The sequence below is a fragment of the Oncorhynchus gorbuscha genome, linkage group LG23, assembly GCF_021184085.1.
Source record: "Oncorhynchus gorbuscha isolate QuinsamMale2020 ecotype Even-year linkage group LG23, OgorEven_v1.0, whole genome shotgun sequence".
In the NCBI taxonomy this organism is placed as follows: domain Eukaryota; kingdom Metazoa; phylum Chordata; class Actinopteri; order Salmoniformes; family Salmonidae; genus Oncorhynchus; species Oncorhynchus gorbuscha.
Window position 1 is genome coordinate 64,004,800 of NC_060195.1, and position 18,143 is coordinate 64,022,942.

At 46.6% G+C, this 18,143-nt stretch overlaps 1 protein-coding gene across 18 annotated transcripts in view; it reads left to right on the forward strand.

The window, feature by feature from the left end:
• LOC124010484 (inositol polyphosphate-4-phosphatase type I A-like) overlaps positions 1-17,967 on the forward strand; it is a 45,429-nt gene extending 27,462 nt beyond the window's left edge. For 2 of the 18 annotated variants that reach the window (XM_046322949.1, XM_046322951.1), the window contains exons 10-24: positions 20-150; positions 301-405; positions 488-596; positions 1,275-1,292; positions 5,459-5,645; positions 5,944-6,162; positions 6,473-6,776; positions 7,168-7,200; positions 7,504-7,676; positions 8,376-8,499; positions 8,580-8,847; positions 8,927-9,024; positions 9,109-9,221; positions 9,716-9,870; positions 11,024-13,379. In XM_046322949.1, the coding sequence (XP_046178905.1) occupies positions 20-150; positions 301-405; positions 488-596; positions 1,275-1,292; positions 5,459-5,645; positions 5,944-6,162; positions 6,473-6,776; positions 7,168-7,200; positions 7,504-7,676; positions 8,376-8,499; positions 8,580-8,847; positions 8,927-9,024; positions 9,109-9,221; positions 9,716-9,870; positions 11,024-11,204 (2,218 nt within the window). In that variant the 3' untranslated portion in view covers positions 11,205-13,379. Of the gene's footprint in view, positions 1-19; positions 151-300; positions 406-487; positions 597-1,274; positions 1,293-5,458; positions 5,646-5,943; positions 6,163-6,472; positions 6,777-7,167; positions 7,201-7,503; positions 7,677-8,375; positions 8,500-8,579; positions 8,848-8,926; positions 9,025-9,108; positions 9,222-9,715; positions 9,871-11,023; positions 13,381-15,742 lie in introns of those variants that run through there. The other 16 variants (XM_046322960.1, XM_046322961.1, XM_046322952.1 and 13 more) reach the window with 16 other exon arrangements.
• Positions 17,968-18,143: the final 176 nt, after the last annotated feature.

The window sequence follows — 18,143 nt, forward strand, 5'->3', positions numbered from 1 at the left end:
GTGTTTGACGTGTTTTCAGGGTTTGTGAGCTGGAGGAGCTGGGGGAGTTGTCACCATGCTGGGAGAACCTACGACGACAGATAGTCACTCAGTACCAGAACATCATCCTCGCGTACCAGGAGACTCTCTCTGACCTCACCAACTACAAGGGTTGGTACAGTACACACACACACACACACACGTAACACACTAACTTATTTCAGCCTCAGATAACTATGTTTAACGTGGTTTGTTGTGGTTTAACATGAGAGTCCCACTCTGTCTATTCCACCCCTCTCTTTTGACTGGTCCTTCCTCCAGGTCCGTCGTTCAAGGCCAGTAACCTGAAGGCAGAGAGGAAGCTGGAGTTCATACCCACCAACCTTCATGTCCAGAGGATGAGGGTGCAGGATGAGTCTGGCTTTGGTGAGCTGAGCCCCATACCCTGTTCCCCCCTGGATGTTCATGCAGCTCTCCACTTTGGCCTTAATAGTTATGTTCCCCCCAGACCACACGTATGACGTGGTGACTATCGGGGCTCCCGCCGCCCACTACCAGGGCTTCAAGAACAGCGGCCTGCGCAAGCAAATCACCAAGTTCGAGGAGGCCAAGAAACAGTGAGTACAGAACCTCACAAAGAGGTGGAACCGGGGTAGAACCTTGGTTAGACCTTTGTATTAGGTGTGTCCTTCTTGCTGCCAATGCAACACATTTTTTTCAGCTAACAACCCTACTGACAGACTATCTGGCTGTGTTTGGACTTGGCTTTTTAAGTCTCGTTTTTAACGGACACGTTTCTAATCAAGTGAATCCGAAGTGTGTGTTTGGTAGAGAAACACCCTTGTATCTCTCCCCATCCCCTTTTAAAATGGTATTGGAACGTTGGACTGCATCGAAACATGTTTACGGTCTTTTAAAAGGTTTTAACCATTAGGCTGAATGAATACCTGCATTAAACACAAACCACTGCTTTTGTCTAAACATTAACGTCATTATACAGTTGAGAATCACATCCTGAGAATTATATTATGTATGTGGTTAATGAAGGATACCCCACAACATACTGTCAAATGCAATGCTTCATTTATCAAATCCATGTACGTCTGTTTATCCCTTGTTCTTGTGCTACTGCATGATCCGCATTTTGACGGCCGACTTCCTGTCTGTTTTCTCATTATACACTACATGCTATGCTGCTTTTAGCCTTGGCATTTCCCCTTAATTATATTTCAAAGACGATTTTCAGTTTTCTGGCTTTTTAATTTTTTCCAATTGCATCTTTATTTTCTAATCAGCGTTTATGAGGAAGAATGGTGAGTTCCTATGTTCTCTGATTCTGTTCTTTAGTCATTTTATCCTCCCCACTGTTTGTTTGGTTCTTTCTGCACGGAAATAATTGTCTGTTTGCCGTCACTGAGTTTGTTGTTTTAGCTGTAAGGCTGTGAGTCACTCAGTCACCTACCTGTGTTTCACCACTGTAAGTGTGAATCCACAATGGCTGCCTGTGAGTACCATCGTAAGCTACTGTATATCGACAGAGGGTGATCTTCAGTAGAGCGCTTGCTATGGGGTTTGAGGCATAGAACTACAGAGACCGACAGATCCATAACAATAGCATTGTACATTCTACATCTTCAACAGTCTGCCTCACTCTGAACATCTGTGGTTCTATGTCTAGATAGTGTTGTCTGTGTTCCAGGTGAGGAACAGGCTTGTGCATGCAGATATGGATGCTCACCTCAGTCCCAGACCTGCAGAGTAGAATATTCTAGCAGAGTTTAATTGTTCAGATATGTATTGTATGCAGCCAGGTGTGTAATCTGTCAAGCAGTGTGAGAGAATGTTGCAGAAATACAATCTCCTTCAGTTCCCAGAATGCAGTGTACATTCCGTCTCAAGTTCCTGTGTGTGCTCTTACCATCTTTGTCTACACATCTGCGTCTACTGTCTCTGTCTGTCTACTGTCGGTGACTACTGTGTGACTGTCTACTGTCGGTGACTACTGTGTCTGTGACTACTGTCTACTGTCTCGGTGACTACTGTGTCTGTGACTGTCTACTGTCTCTGTGACTACTGTGTCTGTGACTACTGTCTACGTCTCTGTGACTACTGTGTCTGTGACTACTGTCTCTGTGTCTGTGACTACTGTCTCTGTGACTGTGACTACTGTGTCTGTGACTACTGTCTCTGTGACTGTGACTACTGTCTCTGTGACTGTGACTACTGTCTCTGTGACTGTGACTACTGTCTCTGTGACTGGGACTACTGTCTCTGTGACTGTGGACTACTGTCTCTGTGACTGTGACTACTGTCTCTGTGACTGTGACTACTGTCTCTGTGACTGGGACTACTGTCTCTGTGACTGTGACTACTGTCTCTGTGACTGTGACTACTGTCTCTGTGACTGTGACTACTGTCTCTGTGACTGTGACTACGGTGTCTGTGACTGTGACTGTGTCTCTGTGTCTGACTGTGTCTCTGTGACTGTGACTGCTGTCTCTGTGTCTGTGACTGTCTCTGTGACTGCTGTCTCTGTGACTGTGACTACTGTCTCTGTGACTGTGACTACTGTCTCTGTGACTGTGACTGTGACTACTGTCTCTGTGACTACTACTGTGTCTGTGACTGTGTCTGTGACTACTGTGTCTGTGACTATTGTGTCTGTGACTATTGTGTCTGTGACTATTGTGTCTGTGACTATTGTGTCTGTGACTATTGTGTCTGTGACTACTGTGTCTGTGACTGCTGTGTCTGTGTCTGTGTCTGTGACTACTGTCTCTGTGTCTGTGGCTACTGTCTCTGTGTCTGTGTCTCTGTGTCTGTGACTACTGTCTCTGTGTCTGTGACTGCTGTGTCTGTGTCTGTGACTGCTGTCTCTGTGTCTGTGACTGCTGTCTCTGTGTCTGTGACTGCTGTCTCTGTGTCTGTGACTGCTGTGTCTGTGTCTGTGACTGCTGTGTCTGTGACTGATGTGTCTGTGACTGCTGTGTCTGTGACTGTCTGTGTCTGTACTGTCTCTGTGTCTGTGACTACTGTCTCTGTGTCTGTGACTACTGTCTCTGTGTCTGTGACTACTGTCTCTGTGACTGTGACTACTGTCTCTGTGACTGACTACTGTCTCTGTGACTGTGACTACTGTCTCTGTGACTGTGACTACTGTCTCTGTGACTGTGACTACTACTGTCTCTGTGACTGTGACTACTGTCTCTGTGTCTGTGACTGTGACTACTACTGTGTCTGACTGTGACTACTACTGTGTCTGACTGTGACTACTACTGTGTCTGACTGTGACTACTACTGTGTCTGACTGTCTCTGTGTCTGTGACTACTGTCTCTGTGTCTGTGACTACTACTGTGTCTGACTGTGACTACTACTGTGTCTGACTGTGACTACTACTGTGTCTGACTGTGACTACTACTGTGTCTGTCACTACTGTGTCTGTGACTACTGTGTCTGTGACTACTGTGTCTGTGTCTGTGACTACTGTGTCTGTGACTGCTGTGTCTGTGTCTGTGACTGCTGTGTCTGTGTCTGTGACTACTGTCTCTGTGTCTGGGACTACTGTGACTACTGTCTCTGTGTCTGGGACTACTGTCTACTGTGTCTGTGACTACTGTCTCTGTGACTACTGTCTCTGTGTCTGTGACTACTGTCTCTGTGACTGTGACTACTGTCTCTGTGTCTGTGACTACTGTCTCTGTGTCTGGGACTACTGTCTCTGTGTCTGGGACTACTATCTCTGTGTCTGGGACTACTGTGACTACTACTGTGTCTGACTGTGACTACTACTGTCTCTGTGTCTGGGACTACTGTCTCTGTGTCTGGGACTACTGTCTCTGTGTCTGGGACTACTGTCTCTGTGTCTGGGACTACTGTGTCTGTGTCTGGGACTACTGTGTCTGTGACTACTGTGTCTGTGTCTGTGACTGTGACTACTGTGTCTGTGACTACTGTGTCTGTGACTGTGACTACTGTCTCTGTGTCTGGGACTACTGTCTCTGTGTCTGGGACTACTGTCTCTGTGTCTGGGACTACTGTCTCTGTGTCTGGGACTACTGTCTCTGTGTCTGGGACTACTGGGACTACTGTGACTGTGTCTGGGACTACTGTCTCTGTGGTCTGTGACTACTGTCTCTGTGTCTGTGACTACTGTGTCTGTGTCTGTGACTACTGTCTCTGTGTCTGGGACTACTGTCTCTGTGTCTGGGACTACTGTCTCTGTGTCTGGGACTACTGTCTCTGTGTCTGGGACTACTGTCTCTGTGTCTGGGACTACTGTCTCTGTGTCTGGGACTACTGTCTCTGTGTCTGTGACTACTGTGTCTGGGACTACTGTCTGACTACTGTCCTGTGACTACTGTCTCTGTGTCTGTGACTACTGTCTCTGTGACTGTGACTACTGTCTCTGTGTCTGTGACTACTGTCTCTGTGTCTGACTACTGTGACTGTGTCTGTGACTACTGTGTCTGTGACTGTGACTACTACTGTGTCTGTGACTGTGACTACTACTGTGACTGTGACTACTGTGTCTGACTACTACTGTCTCTGTCTGTGACTACTACTGTGACTGTGACTACTGTGTCTGTGACTACTACTGTCTCTGTGTCTGTGACTACTGTGTCTGTGACTACTGTGTCTGTGACTACTGTGTCTGTGACTACTGTGTCTGTGACTCTGTGTCTGTGACTACTGTGTCTGTGTCTGTGACTACTGTCTCTGTGTCTGTGACTACTGTCTCTGTGTCTGTGACTACTGTGTCTGTGACTACTGTGTCTGTGTCTGTGTCTACTGTCTCTGTGTCTGTGACTACTGTCTCTGTGTCTGTGACTACTGTCTCTGTGTCTGTGACTGTGTCTGTGACTACTACTGTGTCTGTGACTACTGTCTGTGTCTGTGACTACTGTGACTGTTACTACTGTGACTGTTACTACTGTGACTGTTACTACTGTGACTGTGACTACTGTGACTGTGACTACTACCGTATCTGTTACTACTGTGTCTGTGACTACTGCTGTCTGTGACTACTACTGTCTCTGTGACTACTGTCTCTGTGTCTGTGACTGTCTCTGTGACTACTACTGTCTCTGACTACTACTACTGTGTGTCTGTGACTACTGTCTCTGTGTCTGTGACTACTGTGTCTGTGACTACTGTCTCTGTGTCTGTGACTACTGTCTCTGTGACTGTGACTACTGTGTGTCTGTGACTACTGTGACTGTGACTACTGTGTCTGTGACTACTGTGTCTGTGACTGTGACTACTCTCTGTGACTGTGACTACTACTGTCTGTGACTACTACTGTCTCTGTGACTACTACTGTGTCTGTGACTGTGACTACTACTGTGACTGTGACTACTACTGTGACTGTGACTACGGTCTCTGTCTGTGACTCTAGGGTCTGTGAATCTCTGCTGTGACTTCTGTGAGTACTGTAACTCACTGTGTTCTCTTAACACCCCACCCTGTCCGTCCCTGCAGCAGTGCCCTGTCCAGCTGTCAGTCTATAGTGTACATCCCCCAGGACATTGTTCGGGCCAAGGAGATCATCTCCCACATCAACACCCTGAAGACCCAGGTCAGCTACTATGCTGAGAGGCTGTCCCGCGCTGCCAAGGACCGCTCTGCCAACGGTCTGGAGAGGACCCTTGCCATCCTGGCTGATAAGGTGAGTGAAGGAGAGCCCCTGGCCTGGTACCAGGTCTGTTGGTGAAGGAGAGCCCCTGGCCTGGTACCAGGTCTGTTGGGGAAGGAGAGCCCCTGGCCTGGTACCAGGTCTGTTGGGGAAGGAGAGCCCCTGGCCTGGTACCAGGTCTGTTGGGGAAGGAGAGCCCCTGGCCTGGTACCAGGTCTGTTGGGGAAGGAGAGCCCCTGGCCTGGTACCAGGTCTGTTGGGGAAGGAGAGCCCCTGGCCCCTGGCCTTGGCTCAATTCCCGCTGTGTGGTTCGTATGACCTTTACCCTCAGACTCGCCAGCTGGTGACTGAGTGCGACTGCAAACTGCTGGCCTCGGCCATCCAGGCGCTGAACGCGGCACGTCCTGAGTACATCGCCTCCAAGGCGTCACCCTCCGCCGACGCCACCGATCAAGTAGTCCTGCGCAACGACCAGGACACACTGCTGGCCAAGTGGAGCGGATGCAACAGCCGGTCCTCGCTGCACGTCGACTGGCACGAGGAGGAGTGGGTAAGGCAAGGGGTCACCAGGGCTCAGGGTTTCACAGGTCAACTCCAGTTTAGCCTTCATGGTTTAGGAGCACTAAAATCCAGTTCCAGTATGTAAGGAAGAAAGCAGTGTGTTTACTGGGGGATTTGTTGTGTTTTTGTTTGGTTTGTTGGTCCATCAGATGTCTAGACTGGAACACTACATTTGATTGGCTTTTGTTTATTCTCTTCTCTTGTCTCCTCCCTTCCCCTCTCTTCCACCCTTGTCTCCCTTCCCCTACACTTCACTTCTCTTTTGTGTTCCTCCTCCCCTCTTCATTCCCTCCTCCCAGGAGAAGGTGTGGGTAAATGTAGACAAGAGTCTGGAGTGTATCATCAAGCGGGTGGACAAACTCCTTCAGAAGGACCGTCTGCCTGGCAACAGCAGCCAGGGGGACACTACCCCAGGCCACCAGCAGGGCGGCAGCAGTAAGAAAGGTAACCAGAGTACCAGGGCGTTCTGGATCAACCCCGACTGCATGACCCAGGAGGAGCCTTCATCATCACTACCTTCCTCACCATCATCATCCTCCCTCCTGCCTGCTCTCACCCTGAATCTGACTCATGCATGCCCATCCAGCCCTGACAAAACCCCATGTAGGTTTCTTTCCTTTCCTACTTCACTTCACTTGCTTTTTTTGCTTTGTCATGCACATTTGTCCTCTCATCATACTGCTATCATATTCATCATATCTCAACCTATTAGAATTGGTCTACATTGTTTTTGTGCAGTCTTTTGTTCTTAAACATTCCAAAGATGTACATTTCCTGTGTGTGAATGGTTAATTTTTCTCTGTTAGGTAGGTCTGTCAGTGCTTGTTGTATTCTGGAGGCCAGCCAAAGTCCCGTTGCTGTGGCCTCCTATGTGCCAGCTCAGCCTACGTACTGTAGCCATCTAGCTTATTATGTGCTTACTGTACTGTGTGCTGTCTGCCATGTTACTGGTGGTGCTCCCTAACTATGCATGTGGCACCTCCACTCCTTCCAGATGGCAGCCCCAGTGGCGAGGAGGCTTTCCCAGGTAAGAGCTCTGTCCTCTCCCCAGCTTCTGTCCCCCTGTCTCTCTGACTGCTTCTAACTGCAGCCCAGCTCAGTGCCACTGCTTCGTCTAGCTCTATATATCACACCGTCTGTATGACCTCTGTTTCTAGTACCTTATCAGAGATGAAGGACTTAAAGGCCAATGTGTTGTCACATGTTATTGTCTCACATTCTATGAAGGAGTTGCAGCAGCAGTTTAAGGGTCTCTCAGGATTCTTTCAATGCAGAAGAGTGCATAGTGTGTGTGTGTGTTACTGTTTTTGTTACTGTGTGTCTGGCCCAGGGGAGTGGAGCGAGGCCCTGTACCCTCTCCTCACCACGCTGACAGAGTGTGTGGCTATGATGAGTGACAAGGCTAAGAGCTCCATGGTGTTCCTGTTGATGCAGGACAGTGCTCCTACCATCGCCATGGACCTCTCCCTGCAGTACAGACGAGACGTGGTCTTCTGCCAGACGGTCAGCACAGGACACATCCACACATACTGACGTGCGCACACACGCAGATGCATGTGCACCCATTAGCAAACACACATGTGCGCATACAGACAGACACACAAGCAGTGAGGTAGAATGTGTGTGAATAAATAATGTATGTGACGTTGAAATGAATGTTGATTGTTAATAACTGAGTATACCAAAATTAGGAACAATTCCTAATATTGAGTTGCGCCCCCCCCCCCCTTTGCCCTCATAAGTCTCAATTCTTCAGGGCATGGACTACAAGGTGTTCGAAAGCGTTCCACAGGGATGCTGGCCCATGTTGACTCCAACACTTCCCACAGTTGTCAAGTTGGCTGGATGTCCTCTGGGTGGTGGACCATTCTTGAAAAACACTGTTGAGCGTGAAAAACCCAGCAGCGTTGCAGTTCTTGACACACTCAAACCGATATGCCTGACACCTACTACCTTACCCCGTTCAAAGGCACTTCAGTGTTTTGTCTCGCCCATCCACCCTCTGAATGGCACACATACACAATCCATGTCCCAATGCTTAAAAATCCTTCTTTAAACTGTCTCCTCACCTTTATCTACACTGATTAATGAGGATTTAACAAGTGACATCAATAAAGAATCATAGTTTTCACCTGGCCAGTGTCATGGAAAGAGCAGGTGTTCCTAATGTTTTGTATACTCCGTGTTAATGTCTGTCTCCAGCTCACTGCCCTCATCTGTGGCTTCATCATCAAGCTGAGGAACTGTCTCCGTGACGATGGCTTCCTGAGGCAGCTCTACACCATCGGCCTGCTGGCCCAGTTTGAGTCTCTGCTCAGCACCTACGGTAAAGTACACTCTCCTCTCTCATTCTCTCTCTCTCTGTTTAATGATTGTTCACTCTCTCACATACCTCCCATCTCCCAGGCGAGGAGCTGTCCATGTTGGAGGACATGTCGGTTGGCATCATGGACCTACGGAACGTTACCTTCAAGGTGACCCAGGCAACCTCCAGCTCCTCCCCCGACATGCTGCCAGTCATCACTGGCAACCGGGACGGCTTCAACGTCCGCATCCCGTTACCGGAGACCATGTTTGACGCGTTGCCGCGGGAGATCCAGAACGGCATGCTACTGCGCGTCCAGCCGGTGCTCTTCAACGTGGGAATCAACGAACAGCAGACGCTGGCAGAGAAGTGAGCGGGGGGAGGCATGATGGAGGGATGAAGAGTGGTGATGTCCCTGTATTGTTGACATGTCTCCTGTTTGTGACAGGTTTGGAGACACGTCTCTGCAGGAGATCATTAACCTAGAGAGTCTGGCCAGACTCAACTCCTACTATCAACAGTTCAAGGAGGTCCTACCTGAGGACTGTAAGTCACCATGAAGTAAATGGCTCTATATGGAGAATATTGTTAAGATGTAGCCTATAACCCCCCCCCCCCTCCTGGTCTCAGGCCTGCCCAGGTCCCGTTCCCAGACGTGTCTACCAGAGCTGCTGAGGTTCCTGGGACAGAACGTCCACGCCAGGAAGAACAAGAATGTAGACATCCTGTGGCAGGCAGCAGAGGTAGGGCCATTTTTCGCTGCAGGGCCATGAATGAATTATTGGAGATGATCCTTTCGAGTCCAGTCCATTTCCTTCTGTATGGATGTTACTAATGAGGGTCCAGTCCATTTCCTTCTGTATGGATGTTACTAATGAGAGTCCAGTCCATTTCCTTCTGTATGGATGTTACTAATGAGGGTCCAGTCTATTTCCTTCTGTATGGATGTTACTAATGAGGGTCCAGTCCATTTCCTTCTGTATGGATGTTACTAATGAGGGTCTAGTCCATTTCCTTCTGTATGGATGTTACTAATGAGGGTCTAGTCCATTTCCTTCTGTATGGATGTTACTAATGAGGGTCCAGTCCATTTCCTTCTGTATGGATGTTACTAATGAGGGTCCAGTCCATTTCCTTCTGTATGGATGTTACTAATGAGGGTCCAGAGCAGGCCTGAATAATAATTCTGTAGTGAGCAGCCTGCTGTCTATTATTTCCTGGTATCTCTCCTCCCCAGATCTGTCGTCGTCTGAACGGTGTGCGTTTCACCAGCTGTAAGAGTGCTAAGGACCGCACGGCCATGTCCGTCACCCTGGAGCAGTGTCTGATCCTACAGCACGAACATGGCATGGCCCCACAGGTCTTCTCCCAGGCCCTCGACTGCATGCGCAGGTAGGTGTCCAGCCCACTGCCTGAACTAAAATGAAACACACATATTTCTTGCTCCATATGCTGGGATAGTGCCAACTACAAGGTCTCCTCTCCCCCATTTAAAAATAATAAAATATATAAAAGTTATATTTTAATTCTCTGTAATTTAGCATTGGTTCCTCACGCAGCATCTGCTTGCCAGTCTGTCCAGCCAGTTTGTGGAGAATGCTCCCCCATGATAACAGAGCTCGCTTTCCATACCCCCCCATCATCCCCCTATCCAGCTCTCCTCCAACCCCATCCCCCTGTTCTCTGACACTGCTTGCTGAGAAGATGAAGGGCTAGATGAAGTGGAGGAGGGTAGAAGGAGCAGAAACCTTGTGTAAGGATGTGACTACTCCCAGAACAGGAGCCCTGTAGGGTACAGTAGGTTATGTGAAAGATCTGTTGGGTAGTAATGCCATGCTGTCCTGCAGCTCCCTGCATGGTCTCTCGCTCCTCTCTTCACCTGCCCACTTCCTGTTCCTATTTGGTACGGGCAATTTTAAGTGCATGGCTTGGGGCTGGCATACCCCCCCCACCTGCTATTCAGGAAGTGAATCCAAATTCAATGACTTGACTGAAATGAAATGGGTTGGAGCACAACCCCCCCCCCCCCCCCCATGTCTGTGGTATGAACATGGAGAATCATCACTGTCTTCTCTTCTTACCTCTTGATTGTTTCTTTCCTAAAGATGCAGAACATTTCTCTTAATTTTCTCCTTTCTCTCTCTCTCTTCCTCTTTTATGACAATGTATTTGTCTAACATTTCCCTTTTTTTTTGGAATGATTTCCTTTTATCCATTTTTAATTTGGGGTGTTTCTTGTTTGGGATTTGTTTTCTGGCTGAATGGGTCTTTTCACGTTCCATTCCACTGGCTGTGGCCCTAACCTTAATGTTATCACACCCCACCTGCACCATCACTGGTATCTCTTTGTTATCCATGGCTGATCATGGCCACCACATATCATTCATATTGTGTATTACCATCTCCTCCACTCTTATTGGCCACTTCATCCCTGTCCCAATGCACGTGTCCATCTATCTATCTCTATCTATCCATCCGTCCATCCATCCATGCCACCTGTACTTTTTGGCCCCGGCTTCTCCTCCCTCCCTCCCCCTCTCCGCAGCATTGGGACCAGGGAGGGGGTCACCCAGAAGAACCTGAGTGGCCTGTTGCCTGTGCGGGATTTCAGGCTGGACCCCAGCCTGCTGTACTCCCTGCCCCTGCTGGCCCTCAGCCCCAACCTGCTGGTCGTCTGGCTGTTCCTCAGCGTCGCCTACTTCCTGGCCAAGCTCCGCTGCAGCTGAAGGCACAGCCCCTCTGCCACCCAGCCCCACCTACTCTCGACCTCTACTCACCTCTTCTCTCTGCCCGTTCCCCCCAGTGTGTCCATCAGTCAGTCAGTCGGTCAGGAAGAAAGGCAAAACGTTAGTTTGTCAGTCGAGGAAGACAGGGAGTCAGTCAGTCACTCTGTCAGTCTGTCTGGAGCTCAGCCGGGAGAAAACTCTGATTGGCCGAGGGCAGACCGTGTGTACCTGACTGGACTTTATGTGCGTCACTCGGCTAAACTGCCAGCTGTTCCACCTAATGGGCAGCCAGCACTCCTCCCGCCCTGCTCTCTGTCCTAACCAATCCAGTCAGCGCAGGAGGCTGGTCTAAAGGTCTATGTGCAGTACAGTATGAGACTGTTACTGTCAATGTCCTGACATATTTCTCAGTTTAACAACCATTGTTTTACAACAATCAAAAACAGAGTATGGAGAGAAACTTTGTGAAATCTAGCCGGTAAGAAGTTTTAGCTGAATTTAATGGAAGTTTTGTCCCAGTTGTCCTTGAGTATTTATAATGGCGCTTCCCAACTCATGACATGATTATAACCATGCTATTATGATAATATGATGCCATGGATCCTTTGGTTTTGCACAGAGCTTATTTTCAGTCATGCAAATGTTCTGGCTTGCTTGACGTTTACGTCTTCCATAAGGTTTGCATACAGCATAAGCCAAGGGACGGCTTGGCCATGCAATATCAAGCTGATGTTGTTTTGATCTGGTGGCCATTTTGTTGTTGTTCCTCGGGCCTTCCTACTCTTACAGCAGGAGAGACTTGTGTCCGCTTTCACTTTAAACCAATGCACTTTTGTATCAACGTTGTCATCTTAATGAAGGTTATTCGCTTGTCTTGCCAATTGACACAGTTTCATCTTGGTCGGAGCAATTTGAATTGGCTAAATCTGGGAATGTATGATATTTCAGGGGAGCTTTGTTGGCTTGTTGGATTATGCCGTGTAGTTTTTCCAAAGTGTTTATTTTTTAGTTGATATAAGATTTCATGCCTCTACCAAGTTTCCTATTTACTATAGAGTTTGTATATATGAATTAGTTCTTTGTTTGAGAACCTATAAGGGTTGCAGTTCTATGGAAATGACAGAGAAGATGAAGAGAATGTACATGGGCGAACCTCATGGCTCCCTACCACCAAATGATGCACTACCTCTGACCAGGGATGATTTGAGACACAGCCCATGCTTGTTGTGCCAAATGTTTTAGCCAGGTCTCAGATGGTAGATGCAGGTCTTGGATCTTTATTCCAGGTCAGAGTATTACTTCCAGATCTCCCAGCAGCCCAAATCCACCCCGCTTCCACAGAGAAGTGCCCTAGAAAGGGATATTTGAGATCAGTCTCTTTGGGTTACTTCCAAGCCTTGCACTCTGGACTTCCTGGTGTCTGCCGAGAGAGTCCACACACCATTATCATTACAGTAGTTGCTATCTAGTCCCATAAAAACATGATTTTTATCTAATGGTATATGCACTCATTAATATGTAGACTAGTGGTATTCTCGTTTTCCAGCCCCGTAGCCTCTCTCCATTTGAATCAGTATAATACCTGTCTTCAGTGTTACGTCCCAAGACGGCCACACTCAATCCAATCTAAAGTGACCTACTAAAGAAATGGACCATCCGTCCCAAAATATCCTCCTCTGTGAGATTGTCACGCTTGTCTTACATCCCCTCCACCCCTCATTTCCAACTCCTCGACCCCCACAATGGAAAACTGGAGGGATTCTTTTGTCCTTGTTGGTTGAGCTTTATGCAAGCTTTTTATAGGCCTCTCACCTGTGTGACTGGTATGAGAGCTAGGCTGGGTTTAATGGTGTATTTAGGTTAGTTCATTGGTTTGGTTTTGAATATTCAGAGGTTTATTATTTTTACTGATTTTGTGCAATGTTACTGTTTTACATTATCGACAAATACGTACATGCAGTATTTATTTCTCAGTATTCTACAGTATTTACTTTTTCAATCTTGTAAATCCATATTGTAAATAATAGAAATGTATAAAATCATATCATCTATTGATAAGTATGCCGGTGTAGAACTACCTCTATTGTCCCATGAAAACACCATCTGACTGTCAGCCAGGGGAGAGGGCCGAGGGACAGCCAGGGGAGAGGGCCGAGGGACAGCCAGGGGAGAGGGCCGAGGGACAGCCAGGGGAGAGGGCCGAGGGACAGCCAGGGGAGAGGGCCGAGGGACAGCCAGGGGAGAGGGCCGAGGGACAGCCCGGGGAGAGGGCCGAGGGACAGCCAGGGGAGAGGGCCGAGGGACAGCCCGGGGAGAGGGCCGAGGGACAGCCCGGGGAGAGGGCCGAGGGACAGCCCGGGGAGAGGGCCGAGGGACAGCCCGGGGAGAGGGCCGAGGGACAGCCCGGGGAAAATGTGCTCCATGAGAGCAGCACCCAAGTTCTGTCCCAAATGGCACACTATTCCCTATGTAGTGCCCTATAGGTCCTGGTCAAAGTAGTGTACTATATAGGAAATAGGGCTCTGTTTAAGACGCAACCCCAGCATGTACAATGTTAGGATGGCGTTTGCCTCAACCAAATGTGAAATAGCTCCTCCTGCTGGTTGGTAATGATGCTACAGACGCTTGTCACCCAGTAAGTCCTATGAAAAGATTTGGATTGCTCCGTTCTGGGGATACATGCAATTAGGAGCCCATTCTAAAGTTGTAGAGAATTGCAGAATGTGCTGGTGGCAGTTGGTTCTGCTGGTGTATTTAATTCCGGTGAAGAAACCCACTGTGTTAAAACATGTTGTAACCATAGTGATGCTAAATCCAGGAATATTCCAACTAAAACCAAGTTCTTGACTCAATTCTCAAGTTTTATTTTTCTGTTTCTCTTGAATTCCTTAGTGCTTTTGACTATAGAGAATATATTTATATTGCGTTGCATTGTATTTTCATGCTTGTATGTCTAAATGCTCACGTTTGCTAAATATATGTAGTCTTATGGAAAGTTTGATGTGATTACATCATTGTCATGCAGGTGTCACTTTATAATGAGAGGGAGAAATTCTAGTTGCTGTTCCAGATATCTTTGTATTAACCCTTGTCTGGTACGTTGCCAAGTTCCAACCCAATATCAGGGTTGCTTGGATAACCGTTTATGAGTATGCTCTGAAATACTATCCTTTCTCCCTTTCTCTCTGAAGTGGTATGCGTTTCTCCCTTTCTCTCTGCTTCTCTCTGAAATAGTTTGCCTTTCTCTCTTTCTCTCTGAAATGGTATGCGTTTCTCCTTTTCTCTCTGAAATAGTTTGTATTTCTCCCTTTCTCTGAAATGGTATGAGTTTCTCTCTGAAATGGTATGCGTTTCTCCTTTTCTCTCTGAAATGGTATGCGTTTCTCCTTTTCTCTCTGAAATGGTATGCGTTTCTCCTTTTCTCTCTGAAATGGTATGCGTTTCTCCTTTTCTCTCTGAAATGGTATGCGTTTCTCCTTTTCTCTCTGAAATAGTTTGCGTTTCTCCTTTTCTCTCTGAAATGGTTTGCGTTTCTCCTTTTCTCTCTGAAATGGTTTGCGTTTCTCCTTTTCTCTCTGAAATAGTATGCGTTTCTCCTTTTCTCTCTGAAATAGTTTGCGTTTCTCCATTTCTCTCTGAAATAGTTTGCGTTTCTCCCTTTCTCTCTGAAATAGTATGCGTTTCTCCCTTTCTCTCTGAAATAGTATGCGTTTCTCCCTTTCTCTCTGAAATAGTATGCGTTTCTCCCTTTCTCTCTGAAATAGTATGCGTTTCTCCCTTTCTCTCTGAAATAGTATGCGTTTCTCCCTTTCTCTCTGAAATAGTATGCGTTTCTCCCTTTCTCTCTGAAATAGTATGCGTTTCTCCCTTTCTCTCTGAAATAGTTTGCGTTTCTCCCCTTCTCTCTGAAATAGTAGACTTTTCTCCCCTTCTCTCTGAAATAGTAGACTTTTCTCCCCTTCTCTCTGAAATAGTAGACTTTTCTCCCCTTCTCTCTGTAATAGTAGACTTTTCTCCCCTTCTCTCTAATGCTTCTCTCTGGAAAGTGCAATAGTAGTCAATTAGTCAGCAGCCCAAAGAATCAGCTTTAATGTTATATAATAATCGTCATGCAATAAACCAAATGTATCATAGAAGGTGTATACTTCACTATAGAGTATTTGAATAGTTCTGTTTGTTTTCCCTGGAATGGAACTGTTGCATTGAAATTAGAATGTAGAACATTTCAGTCTGTGCGTTTTGCTATTGCTCTTGTTTCACTTTATCTGTGGTGCTCGTAACTCTATCTAGAAAGCAGGTCTTCTGTACACAGTATTAGTGTTCTGTACCGCTCCCTCCAACAACATCCCCATATTCCCCGGGACAATCCGTCCGTTCGCTTTAGCTTTGCCCACATGTTTCTTGGACAGTGGCGTCAATGTGTTGGTTGGTTTTTGGGTTTCTCATTGTCTTTTAACACGAGCCCTTGTTTTGTTTTCTTCACTTTGCTGTCATCCTCTCTATCTGTGCTTGCCCTCCCTCCTCCTCCTTTTTCCCAGTGAGGGCTGCAGACGGGAGAATACCATGAAGAACGTGGGATGTCGCAAGTATGCTTTTAACTGTCTGCAGCTCAAGGCCTTCCCCAAACATTACAGGCCCCCCGACGGAACGTTTGGGAAGGTTGACACTTGATTTGGATCATATTCTATTGTAATAGGGACAGCAGCAACAACAATGGCAGCATTAAAAAAATGAATCAATGGTTAGATGGTCTTCAACCTACGGTAGTTGCGGATGTCCTGTGGTAAATGCCTGTGCACTGAATCGATGCATATTTTCCATTTCAAAGACGAATATCAAAACCTATGGAATGGGGAAAATGCCCAACCACTACTGGTTGAGAAACGATATACCATTTTATTCAGACCTCGCATGCATACCTTTCTAGATTGTTCTGAAGTTGTAGATGAGTCAGGTGGGACTAGTGACAACACTGTCTGGTTACATCGCATTTTTAGAGTAGTCAAGATACAGCAAGGAGGTCATTTTCCTGAAAAGACGGTCACTGATTCTTTACCATTATACACAGTGATGACTTTTGGTTCTTTTCAGAGCCTCAGGCCATCTATAGGTCACCAAACGTTCATCCTGGGACGATGCTACTTCATGCTGACTATGTTCAAAGTCGTGTCTCTCAACCCAGAGTTAACGTGTAAACTGGGATTCGTACATTTGGTTGGCGTCATTGGCCAGAGCCTATGCATTTCAGAGTTCTTATTTAGGGAGTGTTTTACGTATGGGACTACACATTGTGGAAGTCGAGCTAGTCTGACGGACTTGATGAAGGTTCCTTCCCCACGTGGATTTAGCAGTACTCTAATCCTGTAGAGCAGGGGATCTTTCAATGGTTTCAGCTCCAGAACTAAATAAGAAATTGACCATCCTCCTGTGACCCAAATGGTTCACCAGTGACCCAAATGAAGACGAAATAGTGTGTGATTAGAGATGTATTCTCATAACTCACGACCCACCTCTTGCATGCCCAGGGCCCACTTTGGAACCCGACCCATAGTTTAAGAAACCCTGTAGAGAGACGTCCCACCGACTGCAGTGGCAACCCAAGACCAACCAGAGCTTTCAGTGTCTGACGCCTACCTCACCGATGTCCTGTTTCCCTTTTCATATCTGTAAAGCCTGCGTTTAACTTCTTTGCCAAATGAAGGGTTGTGATTGTGAATGGGTTTAGCTGTGTGGCATTATCTGGCAGCTCACTGTGAAGACTTAGCACTGTCTTAAAGGGATAGTTTGGGATTTTGGCACGAGTTCACCTGGGAGTCGGGGGGAAGTTAGCTTTAGTTTCGCGAGCCAATGCTAACTAGCTTAGCACAAAGAGGGCCTCATTGCCAAAATCCTGAACTATTCCTTTAGACTTAAAGAGGAATATGGAAAAAGCTATGAATGTTCTAGAAAGATCCGATTTATGGAAAAAGTTTGGTTTGAGGGTAATAAATGAAACGTAACACATTATAAGATTGACTTGTAAAGGAAATGGAGTAGATTATTTTATGTTCTAATGTTGAACCAAGTAAAGGCCAGTAGGAAACCATTTAAACACCCAAGTAGTACTTTTCTTTAAGGGCATTTTCTGCATTTGTTGCACTGTTATTTTAGGATTGTCTTGTTGGCAGGCGTTGTTGACCAGGGTAAAATAGTCAGTAGAATGTTATCGGTATGGGAGTTACATTGTACGTTAATCTGGAAACTGTGCTGCTCAACAACAACATATTTGTCATGTCTATTTTCACCACCAAGCGGCAATGACGACTTTCTGTTTTGCAACATTTAATGAGATTGCAATTTGATACACAATTGAGCCAGAGGAGACTTGACCCTACAAATGATTTATGTGTGTGTGTGTGTATGTAGCAAAGCTTCACATATGTTTGCTTTTCAACAGCCACTTCTGTACGACACACGACACATAAACTCAACTGAGATGCAGTTTGTGTACATTTAGTGTATTGTTTACTCTAGTGTCTTTCATGCTCATAAATATTTTTAGTATTATTGGAAACATATTTTACTATCTGCAGACTTTATTTTGCATTTCTGTACTATACTATAGGGTATAATTCAATAAGCGTTGGGATTGGATTTGTATTTCTTTCTATCGTAATGAGCATATCTTGAATCCTGCGCAAAGAGGATATCTGTATAGGTCTGACTGTTGCTTTAGGTGAAGCTTTCATCAATATCTGACGCTAATAAAAGAATGTTCAACGTCTTTGTTTTGTCTTTGTAATGGGAGACTTGAAAGTTTACATCAAGATGTTGCGTGTTGGAATGTTCCGTTCTTCTCATTGCAATTCATTGTATTCCAGAATCTTCTCTGGGTGACTCCAGCTAGAGTGAAATGTCATCCAGCCAGGTCACAGCCACAGTAAAACAAAAGACTTTGTG